This window comes from Sciurus carolinensis, chromosome 4 (genome assembly GCF_902686445.1).
Source record: "Sciurus carolinensis chromosome 4, mSciCar1.2, whole genome shotgun sequence".
Classification (NCBI taxonomy): Eukaryota; Metazoa; Chordata; class Mammalia; order Rodentia; family Sciuridae; genus Sciurus; species Sciurus carolinensis.
In genome coordinates, this window is record NC_062216.1 from 166,905,989 (window position 1) to 166,919,192 (window position 13,204).

Genomic DNA, 13,204 nt, shown 5'->3' on the forward strand with positions numbered 1-13,204 from the left:
TATTGGGGTATGTATTTCCCATCCAGACCTTAGTGGCACCCGGAGAATTGTCTTTGAAAATAAGCAAAAACAAACCTACTACAGTGTTGTGTTTTCAAATCAGGAAACCTCAGGGCAACTGACATCACAGAAATGAGAACCTTGACCTTTCCAACTAACCTGCCCTTCGCGGCTGCTCTCCCGGGCCTGGGCCACCAGATAAGCCCTGGGAGCAGGCGTCTGCACGGGTCTCGGGCCACCCCTCCCCCCGCCCCTCCCCCGTTCATTTGGATTAACCCATCCCACGGCGTGAATGGGGGAACCCACTAACTCACCTCGGTCTCAAGAGACTCCCAGGTCCAGTAGGGGCCCGCCCAGCCGCCCTAGTTACCATCCCCGATCCTACACCTTCCTCCCCCCACCCCCTCCCCGGCAGGACGGGCTGCACACAGCTCCCGGCCTTACCAGAGATGTGATCTCCATTTTGCCCAGCTACCAAAACCCACTCCCAGGGTATTGTTTAATTACAGAGTGACAGACCTTTTTGCTAAGGGAATAAAAGCTGGTTGTTTGAGGGAGGGGCCCAGGGAGCAAGCATCCCCGAGTCCTAGTCCCAGAGTCCCTTGCCAAGCAGACCTGGCACGTGAGCAGGAGTCCTAGGGCCTCTGGGATCCCTTCTGCTGGCATCTGACCCCTGAAGCCCCACCCCGAGCCCAAGACCATCTATAGACCCAGGCGCCCCTCGTCCACTTGGTGGGTACCTGCCGAGCAGTGCGGGAGGAAGTGTTTACATTTTAACAAAGACAGTGCATCTTCCCAGCAAAATGGCGGTGGACTCCTTGAACAACTGCACTCCTCCGGAGGGTCAGTCACGACCCACGGAGTGGGACCCTCCTCGGGCAACCCCCAGCGCCCTGCTTCCCAGTCTCTAAAGCACTCAGGGCCTCTCCTCAACCCCGGGGGCCCCAGGACCGACTGGCTAGCCTCTGGGGCAGCTCCTCCATTGTGGATCCCCCACGTCTGCACCCAGAGCCTCCCAGCGACCTTGGGAGCGGGGCGGGACCCCCAGGCTGGGCCTCAGGGGTACGGGCAGCGATCTCAGCCTGCGACACCCCAAAGCTTCCAGGCTGAGGGAGGCACGGAAACGAACTCTCCGTTAGGGATGCGGGGGTCCTCCGGGAGGGCAGGCGCCCGGGGGCCCCTGCCCATCTCCCTGGGACCCAGCCCTACGGGGGCTCGGCCTCAGGAGGGGACCTCCAGGCGTGAGTCGGGGGGCTCGCTGGGGGAGGCCTCAGGAGGGGGAAGGGACAAAGTTGGAAAGTGCTCTTCCAACTCTTCCAGGGAAAGTTTCCTTGGGGGGTCCACGGACGGGCGGGGTGCCGGGGTGCGGGGGACGGGGGCGGGGCGACCCTCGAGAGGTGGCCGGACCCCGGGGGAGCGACCCCTCCCCCCTGTCCCGGCCCGTCCCGGCTGGGAGTCTCCCCGCTCGGGGCCGCGTGTGTTAGTTGGGGCTGCTTTCCGGCCGCTCCGCCGGGCTGGGGGGCGCCGCAGCGGGCCGGGGGCGGGGTCGCAGGTAGCGCCAGGGGGGCGCTTTGCAACGGGGCGCCTCCCGCCGCGGGGCTCCCCGGCGCCGCAGAGCCAGCCCCCCGCAAAGGGGAAATGTGCCGGCGCGCCAGCGGTCCTCGGCGCCGTTTGGGGCGCGTGGCGGGCGCGGGGGGCGGCGGCGGGGCCGGCGGGCCGCCCGGCAGGGGAGCCCCGGGAGCCGGGCAGCGGCCCCGGGCGGCGGCGGGGGGCGGGAAGGCCCGGGCCGGGGGGAAAGGTCGGATTTGCTCGGCGGAAGAAACACAGATGGCGGCGGCGCGGCGCCATTCCGGGCCGGGAGCAGGCAGCCAGCAGCCCTGTCCTCACCGCGGTCCGCCCGCCGCCGCTAAATACCCGGATGCGCCGCCCGAGCGCCAGACGCGGAGCTGGGAAAAGGGAGGCAGAGGAGGCGGAGGCAGAGTCAGAGGCAGAGCAGGAGCCCGAGCCCGAGCCCGAGCCCGAGCCCGAGCCTCAGCCAGGCGCCCGCGCGGAGCGCACACCGGCGCGGCCGGGCCCCGCGAGCCCTCCCGCGACCCGTGCCCGGCAGGAGAGGCCGCGACCCCTCGCTCGCGACCCCGACAACCGGACTCGGGACTGGCCTGCTGGTCAGGGGCCCGAGAGCAGACCCCGACTCGGGCTTTGCCCAGCCTCCGACCAGGGCTGGTCCTTTGGAAGGCGCCTTCCACAGCAGCACCTGGCGGGCCACCATGACCGAGAACTCCACGACCACTCCTGCGGCCAAACCCAAGCGGGCCAAGGCCTCCAAGAAGTCCACAGACCACCCCAAGTATTCAGACATGATCGTGGCCGCCATCCAGGCCGAGAAGAACCGCGCCGGCTCCTCGCGCCAGTCCATCCAGAAGTATATCAAGAGTCACTACAAGGTGGGTGAGAACGCCGACTCCCAGATCAAGCTGTCCATCAAGCGCCTGGTGACCACCGGTGTCCTCAAGCAAACCAAAGGGGTGGGTGCCTCCGGCTCCTTCCGTCTGGCCAAGAGCGACGAGCCCAAGAGGTCAGTGGCCTTCAAGAAGACCAAGAAGGAAGTCAAGAAGGTGGCCACGCCAAAGAAGGCCACCAAGCCCAAGAAGGCTGCCACCAAAGCCTCAAGCAAGAAGCCCAAAGCCCCCCCAGTCAAGAAGGCCAAGAAGAAGCCGGCTGCCACGCCCAGGAAGACCAAAACTCCCAAGGTTGTCAAAGCCAAGCCCGTCAGGCCGTCCAAGCCCAAGAAGGCCAAGCCAGTGAAGCCCAAAGCCAAGTCCAGTGCCAAGAGGGCCGGCAAGAAGAAGTGACAGTGGAGGCTTTTCCATGGACGCTCCTTCCTCTCTTTTCTGTAAATACTTTTCTCCTTTCTGCTCTGTCCATCCTCATCTGCAACCCTTCGCCCCTTTCTGTTCTGACTTTATAAGAGACAATGTGGATTCCTTAGAAATTGGGGGGTAACTCCCAAGGACCGAGCCACAGACCCCGTCCGGGCATGATGAGGATGTGCTCACTTGTGTTCTGTTGATTTGCTAGTAATCTTAGGGGTAGGGATTCGGGTGGGTGTGTGTCGGGGGTTTGTCTGCTGAAGGCAGATGGGGGAGGAGGGTTTGCTCTGGCTAGCCCAGAGGCAGCAGGGATGGGGGCTGTAGGACTGTCTCCCACGTCTTGAGCTCGGGCGCCCCTTTTGAGAGATTCGGAACCCTTGGTGGGGAGAAAAGGGGTGGCAGCCGCCAGCGGCACAGGAGGGACGTGGAGAAAACTCTCCCTGGGCCGACCTCCCAGTGGCCAGCAGTGGCAGGTCCGAGCCCAGTTTCCTTCTCACTTTTGTTAATCTGCCCTTGTGGCCTCTCTGTTATCTTAGGGAAGGGGAGGGGGTCCAAGTGACAGCTGGTTGGGAGAAGCACTATTCTCCCAGTCAGCTAGAAACTAGCCATTGGAGGGTCTTTGTGGCTTTGCAAAGTCCCCTGTTAAATGGGAGGGGGAGGGGGGAGTCAGTCAGCCAAGTGCCTCAGTGTGCCCTGTTGAAACTGTTGGGTTTCTCCACATGATTGATGGATTGTGTCCTAGGAGGACTTTTTGTTGTCCCTCCTGTATAAGACGTGGCTTTACTTGGGCCCAGTAGCCACTTAAAAACCTCCCGACCTCTTTTTACTTTTATAAGTGGTGGTAGGTGGGAGGGGGGCGGGGAGTGGACGGCAGGACCCTGCGGCTGTTTGGAACTTGCTAAGTAGTGTTAGAGCCAGGTCTGTGCATGTGTATGTATATATGCCTGTCTAGGGCTAGACCACGTCTCGCCGGCAGCGGGGAGAAAAAACATGTACAGTTGTCTTCCTCTTATTTTTAATAGCAGACTCGCGCACTTGCGCGACCCCCCAACTTTTTTTTTTTTTTTAAACAAGTGTTATTTGTGCCGGGAAAAGATTCGCTGTCGTTGTAATTTTAAAACTTTAAAATAAAACTGGGAAAAGGAAAAAAAAAAAAAAATACCCGGGGCGATGTACTTTTCTGCACCTTTAAGACGGGAGGAGAACGCGGAGCAGTGGGGCTGGCGCGCAGCGGGGGTACATCTGGGGCCAAGTGTGCACCTGAGAATGCCCCGGGGCGGGGGCGTCCCCAGGGCCGGACGCAGACCTTAGGACTGGAAGAGGTAGGACGGACCTTAGCCTTCCTCTAGGCTCCCGCCTCTGGGGCCCGGGGGACACCCTCCGAGAGGCGAGCGTGTAGGCAGGGGATGGGAATGGGGTGGCAGCCTGGCTGGGCAGGACCCCGGCGCTACTTCCTCCAGTTCTTTACAAATGCATCGACTCTAGTCCTTGGCAGATGCCGCCACGCCCCTTGAAGTACGCCCCTCTCGCTGCGATTGGCTGCCGCGGCCCGGCCCCCGGCCACGTGACCGTCCGTGGCCGCCTTGCACACGGCACCGGGCTGGCGGGCGTGCACTGGCACGGTGGGCGAGATGTGGGCTGGCGGCTTCTGGCGCGCTGTGCTCTCCCGGGCTCCCTGCGGCAGTCGCGCGCAGTCAGCGGTGGCTCAGCTGCGCGGCATCCTGGAGGGGGAGCTGGAAGGCATCCGCGCCGCCGGCACCTGGAAGAGTGAGCGGATCATCACCTCCCGCCAGGGGCCGTACATCCATGTGGATGGCGTCTCCGGAGGTAACTTCCGCTCCTGGGAATCGTCCGACCTGGTTGGCTGGTCGAGGGCTTGTCCGGGGCTCGCACAGTAATGGAGATTCTAGAGTCGGGGCAGGGATTGGGGGCGGCGCCTGCATAAGGTAGCTCCGGGTCCCCTTCCCATCTGTCCGGCTGCTATGGCTTCCCAGTGTAACTGGGAACTGGTTAAACTCGTTCCGACGGAGGGAAGTGATTTACCCTTCTTGGCGAAGAGGACAGAGATAGACCGAGGCCTCGCCCTGTGAGAAAGAGACCCAGCTGGCTCCCACCTGTGGTTTCAAGGAAAGGTGGTGGGAAAATCTGTTCTTAAGCGGCTGCTGTGTGAAGAGGCTCTACTAATTTTCGCACGTGGACTTCTGCTAGTCTCTAAATATAGGATTGGCTAATCTCATTTACAGTTGCAGAAGTTGGAATTCAGAGATGTGGTTTGCCCAGAAACCCCCAGCTAGCTGCAGGTAGTTGTGGGATACTGGACCTGGAAATTCAGCTAACTGGCCACAGAGGGCAATTTCAAAGTCAAAACCAGCAAGCAAGTTCCAGGGTTGCTACAGAAGCCACACATGCATTGTCCCCATCAGGTCTCCCTCATTTCACTGCAACCAGTGGTCACTGCCAGTCTTACTTGTACTGGCCTCAGATGGGCAGTGATTAGCAAAGGCTCCAGGAGCTGCTGTTTCCCTAGGAAATAGACCTGAATTCCTTGGTACTGATGTATTCCTTTGGAAGTCTAGGGAATCCTTGTCTTCCCCCAGGGGAAACATGGACCCCCAGAAGGCACTGGGGGTCCATGCACCTGACTATGTGGTTATCATTACCTGTCCTCTCGGAAAGGTGAGGGTAAAAACAGGGTCAGAGGCAGAAACCCTGTCCTCCATCCAGGTACTGTCCAACAGAACCCCCAGCCAGAGGGGCCCAGAAGAATGCAGAGGTACTTAATCAAAAGATGGGAGGTTAGCTGGGCTGGTGCACACCTGTAATCCCAGCTATTCCCAGGGGTGAGGCAGGAGATCTACAAGTTCAAGGCCAACCTGGGCAACTTGACAAGACCTGTCTCAAAATTAAAAATAAAAAGGGCTAGGGATGTAGTTTAGGGGTAGCGAACCCCTGGGTTCAATCCCCAGCACCACACACGTGCCCCAAAGATGGGAAATGAGATCAAGTTCTCATCCTGTCCTCACCTTGCCCGGTTGTGAACCTTCCTCTCCTCCCTCAGGTTTCTCCTCAGGTCAGCTGTGTTGCCTTTGGGCTTTATAATTGACTGAGGCCTCAGAAGCACCACCTTTGGGGTTGCAATTCTGTATGGGCAGCAAAATAAACTCTGCAATCAAAACTGCAGTGGGGCCAGGCATGGTGGCACATGCCTGTAATCCCAGCAGCTCAGGAGGCTGAGGCAGGAGGATCATGCATTCAAGGCCAGCCTCAGCAACTTAGCAAGACCCTAAGCAATTCAGTGAGACCCTGTGTCAAGTAAAATATTTTTTAAAAAGGGGAAGAGATAGGGCTCAGTGGTTAAGTACCCCTGAGTTCAATTTCTGGTACCAAAAAACCCTGCAGTGGGCATCTCACCCAGCCCTGTCCTTTTACCCACAAGGAAATCAAGACCTAGAAGAGGGGTTGGTGGGGTCTGCGGGGACAGGAGAAGCCTGTGACGAATGGCTGGGTTCCTCTGGTGGGATGTGATTCACTCCAGAGTTTAAACCCCCATCCTTCACAGTGCAGCACTGAGCAGAGACCCCTCGCTGACCCTCCTTCTCTGTAGCTGTTGGCTTCAGTGCCTTCTAGGGGTTCACCAGCCTCCATCCCAGAACGGAGCAGCTGTGTTATTGTAGCCTCCTTACCGGTGAATCCAGGTTCCTTTCCCCTCTGGGCCATTTCCCCGGGACCTGGCGCTGTGACCTTCCCACCCTGCCTGAGACGCTGTGTCGTCTCTTGCCCTTTTCTTCAGGGATCCTGAACTTCTGTGCCAACAACTACCTGGGCCTGAGCAGCCACCCCGAGGTGATCCAGGCTGGTCTGCAGGCTATGGAGGAGTTCGGAGCTGGCCTGAGCTCAGTCCGCTTCATCTGTGGGACCCAGGTACACAGCGGGTGTTGGGGGGGCAGTTGCTGGCCCCAGCTGTCTGCTTCCCACAGTCAGCAGGGCTGCTTTTGCCAGCTTAGCTAATCCTAGTGCCCTGGGCCCATGCTAGCCCCAGAGTGGGCTCATAGAAAGGCTGGGCGCGGGCCTCTTGCTGAGACACCTCAAGGTAAGAAACTACCTTTCCCAGCTTCTGTTTCCCCACCTGCAGAGTGCCTCACACGTGCACGACTGCAGGAAGAGGAGAAGGCAGGCTTGCGAACGAGGGTTCTGGAACTGTTGGTTCCTAGTGCTGTTCCTAGCTCATATGAGCTCTGTCACTGTGGGCAAGTGTCCTAATTTCTGGTTCCCTTCATTGGTAAACTGGGGAAAATAGTACTTAATAGGACTGTTAGAAATTAAAGAGTTAGTACAAGTAAAAATTCTTAGGACAGTGCCTGATCCACACTTCATAAATTTTGACTACTTTTTATTGTGTGATAAAATGTATTCACATTAAACATGAAATATATTCAGTACTTACTATGTCACAAGGACATTCCAAATAGTAACTCATTAATATCCTCTTAACAATCTTGAGTGATAGATACTGTTCTGATCTATTGTCGACATGAGGCCTTGGAGGCCCAGAGAGGTTGTGATTTGTCCGAAAGCATACAGCTTGTCATGGTGGAATTTGAACCCAGGTGGCCTGGCACACTTTTTTCTCAAAGAGAAGTAAGGGTGAAATAAACATCAGAGGCAGAACCCCTGTCTCCCATACAGGAACTCTCCAACAAAACCCCTAGCCAGCTGGGGGTGGGGGCGCACGCATGTAATCCCAGCTTCTCGGGAGGCTGAGGCAGGAGGATCACGAGTTCAAAGCCAGCCTCAGCTATGGTGAGGTGCTAAGCAACTCAGTGAGACCCTGTCTCTAAATAAAATACAAAATAGGGCTGGGGTGTGGCTCAGTGTTTTAGTGCCCCTGAGTTCAATCCCCGGAACCCCGCCCCCCAAAAAAAATAAAACAAAAACCCCTAACCAGACCAAACGGCTTTCAAATCTAAGATGCGGACACCCAGATGAACAGTCACTTATGGAATCCTCTTCTTTGCCATGAAGCAACCTAAGGGACACTCCATTTGCTGTTAGGAAGACATCTTCTCTAGCCTGTAATTCCAGTGACTTGGGAGACTAAGGCAGGAGGATCACAAGTTAAAGGCCAGCCTTAGCAACTCAGCAAGACCCTGTTTCAAAATAATTTTTTTTTTTTTTTAAAAGAAAGATGTCTTCTTTCCCCATCAGCACCCACAATTCCTCCATTAGATCCACCCAGAATGGGAAACCCAGCAAGTCCCCAACTCGGTAGGAACCATCTGTCAGATTGCTGCCGCTCTGGAATCGCCTGTGTGGTGCAGAGAGAGGGATGAGGCCTCGGAGTGTAGAGGGCGGGCAGGCAAGGCTGAGGCTGCCAGCCTCTGGGCTCTGGGCTGGGGGTGTGAGGCCGTCTGAGCCTCTGTCTCCTAGGACTTGCCCCACGTGACTCCACCTGGCTCGTGTACACGTTTTAGAGCATCCACAAGAATCTAGAAGCCAAGATAGCCCGCTTCCACCAGCGGGAGGACGCCATCCTCTATCCCAGCTGTTTTGATGCCAACGCTGGCCTCTTTGAGGTACGTGGAGGCTGTGGGTGGGAGCTGGTCATGGATGGTTTGGGGTGGGCCAGCGGAGAAGCCAGAGGAAGCTGCTGCTGTGCCTGGACACTCCAGTGCCCTTTCTTACGGAGGTCCCGGGAGGGCCCGGCAGGTGTTCTAGGAGGAAGGCTGGGGCTGGCAGGGGCTGGTGCTCACCTAGTGTCTCACCTCTCTCGTGGGAGGAGGGAACCCCCGTGGAGGGGGAGGGCACCTGGCTTCCTGCCCAGAGGAAGGGCTGGCAGTAAGCTCTGACCTGGGGGCCCTGAGGGAAGGGGCCGGAGGCTGGGCGAGGGCTCCTGGAGCTGCCTCCCTCAGGCTCTGCTGACCCCCGAGGATGCCGTCCTGTCAGACGAGCTGAACCACGCCTCCATCATTGACGGCATCCGGCTGTGCAGGGCCCACAAGTACCGATACTGTCACCTGGACATGGCGGACTTGGAAGCCAAGCTGCAGGAGGCCCAGGTGGGATGAGCCCTGGGGCTCTGGGGCAAGGACGGGGCTCGCCCTCAGCCTCCATGGTGAAGGCACGGAGGCTCCCATTCGGGCACGGCCTGGAGGTCTGAAGTCACCAGGTTCCACCCCAGACCTTCAGCCACACGGCTGTGTCCTGTTGTGCCAGCTGCCCGAGGGCGGCGGGCACCTCCAGGAGAGGTAGAAACAGTGGTAGGACCTGGCTTCGCCTCAGCCTGCCCTCTGGGACCAGACCCAGGAGCCTGACGCTGGAGACACCTCTCACTGCCCAGGGGCTGCGTGCGGCTCTGGGCTGCCCTGGAAGAGGCGTGTAAGGCACAGGCGGGGAAGAAAGGTGGCAGCGCCCCCATGCCCACCTCTCAGGTCCCCAAGCAGCACCAAGGGCAGGTGCTTTGGCCCAGCTCACCACAGTACTTGCCACCTGCTCTTTCTTACCTGTAGAAACATCGGCTGCGCCTAGTGGCCACCGATGGAGCCTTTTCCATGGATGGGGACATCGCCCCCCTGCAGGAGATCTGCCGCCTCGCCTCTCAGTATGGTGCTCTGGTCTTTGTGGACGAAAGCCACGCCACCGGCTTCCTGGGGCCCACAGGACGGTGGGAGCACATGGCACCCGAGGGTGGGTGGAAAACCGGGACGCCAGCCCCCGCCTGGCCCATGAGTCTGGCTCTCAGGAGGCCAGTGGCAGCAGTGGCTGCTTTCCTTGCAGGGGCACAGACGAGCTGCTGGGCGTGATGGACCAGGTCACCATCATCAACTCCACCCTGGGGAAGGCACTGGGCGGAGCATCAGGTGCTTCCAGGGGTATCAGGGCAGGCGGAGCAGCAGAGGCGAGGGCAGCACTACTGTCCTTGGGGGGCTCGGGTAGGCTCTGCCCGACCCACCCCTCTCCGCTCCCTTGTTCTCAGGGGGCTACACGACAGGACCTGGGCCTCTGGTGTCCCTGCTACGGCAGCGGTCCCGGCCCTACCTCTTCTCCAACAGTCTCCCGCCTGCTGTCGTGGGCTGTGCCTCCAAGGTCCTGGACCTGCTCATGGGGAGTAGCACCATTGTCCAGTCCATGGCTGCCAAGACCCAGCGGTGCGGTTCCCAGCAGGGAGGGGCAGGCGGAGGGGGGATGCGGCGCGGGCTTCCCGGCCCACGGGTGCTCTGCCTGCGCCTGTGGTCTCCGTGTCCCCCGCTGGTCAGCCCTCTTTCCACCTGTCTTGTTCTGCCTGCCCTGTGCCTGGTTCCCCAGCTGCCCTGCAGGGTCTTTATTGGATCTTCTTGCAAATCTGGACACAGGTCCTGGGCCACGTGCCCAGCAGCAGCCCTGTGGATGCTTCTCAGTGCCGCCCTGCTGTGTCCACAGGTTCCGCACTAAAATGGAGGCTGCTGGCTTTACCATCTCGGGAGCCAGTCACCCCATCTGCCCTGTAATGCTGGGTGACGCCCAGCTGGCCTCTCGCATGGCAGATGACATGCTGAAGCGAGGTAAGGCAGCTGGGGCAGGAGGACCCATGAGGTTCCCAAGAAAAGAAATGGGAGCCGGTAGACTGGGAACGCCTCCTCCCCGAGTCCTCTCTCTAGACCTGCCGAGGGTCCATCCCGGCAACCCGACCACCGGCAGCACGTCTGAGACCTTGGGCAGCTCCTTCCCTCGCAGGTCTCAGGGAGGTTGGCACTGTGTCAGGTCTCCAGAGCCCGCCCGCTGCATGAGCTCTTGCTGTCACCTCCACAGGCATCTTTGTCATCGGATTCAGCTACCCTGTGGTTCCCAAGGGCAAGGCCCGGATCCGGGTCCAGATCTCAGCAGTGCACAGCGAGGAGGACATTGACCGCTGTGTGGAGGCCTTCGTGGAGGTGGGGTGGTCCCATGGGGCACTGCCCTGAGCTCTGGACGGACGAGCAGAGCCAAGATCCCCCATGGCCACAGCAAAACGGGGCCTTTGATCAGGCCAGAGGCCCTAACCCCTGACCCAAGGCCCGGGCCTGTGCCACAAGGGTGTGAAACAAGAGCGTGAGAAGTGGTGTGACACTCTGGTCTGCTTTATTCTCTGCGCAGGCCCAGTTCTGTGGTGGGGTGACGACAGGCAGGAGCCAGGGCTGTGAGGGAGGCTCCTTCAGGAGGACTGCCCCTCCCGGGTGACCTCTCCAAATTAAGACAGAGAGTGTCTCGGAGGTAGGCGGGGACACTGTTGGCTCAGCTGCACTGCGTGGACCCTTCCCCAGGCCACCCTGTTCTGCAGCCCCCCAAGTCTCGCATGGGAGGACACCTTGTCCTCTGCCCCATCCACAGAATGTCCTCTAGCTACCCAGACAAGAAGAGATGGGGTGCCCATGCCCACGTTTGGGAGGAGAGGTAGGGCATTTAGGTCCCAAAGAAAAGCATGTGAATCGCTACTGGAGAAGACCCTGACAATCTGGAACGCTGTGTTCCAGCCCACTTTGTCCCTGACTCCGTGACCCGAGGCAAGCCCCATTTCCTGGGTGTCCCAATTTGCTCTACAGTACAGAGGCTGTCACGCTGAGGTCTAGGCCCTTCCATGGCGTTCCTTCCAAGGCCTGCGGCCTGACGATCAGTCGCCAGGGGGCGCAGTGATATCAGGCTTGAGCCGCTGCCGCGGTCGCTGCCTGCTCCGCCTCCTCCAGACTGGTGGCCTTGGACTGCACGATTTGGGCCGCCCGCAGGCAAGGCCAAGAGGGCCAATCCGCTGCTCCAAGGCTCCAACCTCCCTTTTTCCTCCCAACTCGCCACTCCCCTCTTGGAGATGCCAGCCTCTTTGCCATAGTCGCCTCCCCTGGTGCTACATGTGCCGCCGGAGGAGGAGAACGCCTGCATGGCTCTCAGGGCTCGGCCTTGTGGGCTGGCGGTGCTGGTGGGGGTGGGGAGAGAGTTTTGAGTCTGTGCAGCTCCTGCCTCAGCGTGGTGTGGCCTTGGAAAGCGTGTAGTTTGCCTGGCGTGCAACGTAGGAGGAAAAGGCCCCTTTTCATTAAGAACAAGAAACCAGGCCCACATCTCTAGCGCCTCCAGCCCCGCTGTGCCTGGACACTTTGGGGTGGTTGATGGGGCGAGCTCTGGCCCAATCCTGCAGGTGCTTAAGGTTGAGATTCTGGGCATCCTGGTCTGCAGTCCAGAGGAGCTTGGGGCAGGGGCAGTCGGCAAGAGGTCCTGGTGCCCTAAGGGATCAGGCGGCACGGCCGGCAGCTGTGGCCACATCAGCGGCAGGAACACTCGCGGGCCACCACCACGGGGTAGAGCACTTGGCGCCTGGCGCGCTGCTGCGGGGGGGGGGGGGGGGGGCTCGCCCAGTGGCAGCTGGGGACTCATCCAGCAGTGCCAGAGCAGCAGCTTGACGTGCGTGACTGTGCAGGCCTGCAGGTCATGCCTGGCGGCCAGGAACAGCCAGGAGGTGGCATCGCTGTCGGTGTGACGGGGCCAGAACACGGGGCCCAGGTCTACCGAAGACCAGGTGAGGCCATGGAGGCGAGGTCCACCAGCCAGTGGCCTCCAGAGCCTCCTGCAGCTTCCGGGCGCCGCTGCTGGTGTTGAGCTCCTCGGCCGCAGTGCGGGCAGCGGCAGCACGGCGACCTATTGGGCCAGCTGGCTGGGGCAGCACCCCATACAGTGGGCCAGCTTGCGGATCAGCGTGTCCATCCGCCCTTGTCGGGTACGCCACTGTGAGACGCCTCCGCCGTCCAGAAGGGGTCGTAGGGGGCGCCCAGCAGACTCAGTAACCGATTTGGGCGCATGTGTTTCTGCTTGGGCGCATAACGGTGGTCGCCAAACGCCTGTGACAAGCCGTAGGGTCGTGCAGGACCGAGGGGCGGCTGCGGATCAGCAGCAAGTCGGCGCCCTGCGGGGCCCAGGGCTGCGGGGGGGGGGGGGAGACACGCCCCCAGGACGCATGGTCCACATCCTATGCGTCGGGCCCTTGGTTGAGAGGCACGGCCACGGGCAGGGCCACGGGCAGAGCAGGAGCAAGAGGAGGAGGTGGCAGCGGGGACCCGCCCGAGGTCGGGTCATGACCGCACGCCAGGCTGGCGCACGCGAGGCCTGCCAGCCGCTCTTTCCGTGGCCACCCCTCCCTCTTCCCCTCCCCTTGCCCCTCCTCCTCTGCCATATCTGCTCCCTGGGCCCTAGTACTGCCAGCCCAGCCGCCTCGAGGAGAGGCGCTGAGGGCAGGGAGCTCCAAAGGAGCCAGAGCAGCCATCATGGGTCTAAGAGGCTTTCCAACCCATTCTGGGATTCGTGAGTGCCAGGGCTGCTGCTGTCCGTGATTCTAAAAC

General features: G+C 60.3%; 2 protein-coding genes across 2 annotated transcripts; both read left to right on the forward strand.

Moving 5' to 3' along the window:
- Positions 1-1,941: 1,941 nt before the first annotated feature.
- On the forward strand, positions 1,942-4,004 carry LOC124982637 (histone H1.0). Its single transcript, XM_047549616.1, has one exon. The coding sequence runs from the start codon at positions 2,268-2,270 to the stop codon at positions 2,850-2,852; it is 585 nt and encodes a 194-aa protein (XP_047405572.1). The 5' UTR covers positions 1,942-2,267; the 3' UTR covers positions 2,853-4,004.
- A 447-nt stretch (positions 4,005-4,451) lies between these two features.
- Gcat (glycine C-acetyltransferase) lies at positions 4,452-10,945 on the forward strand. The gene is made up of 9 exons (XM_047549834.1): positions 4,452-4,697; positions 6,661-6,791; positions 8,342-8,443; positions 8,780-8,926; positions 9,377-9,531; positions 9,645-9,727; positions 9,844-10,015; positions 10,287-10,408; positions 10,656-10,945. Exons 1-9 carry the CDS (start codon positions 4,502-4,504, stop codon positions 10,805-10,807), a joined length of 1,260 nt encoding a protein of 419 aa, XP_047405790.1. The 5' UTR covers positions 4,452-4,501; the 3' UTR covers positions 10,808-10,945.
- The last annotated feature ends 2,259 nt before the right edge of the window (positions 10,946-13,204 follow it).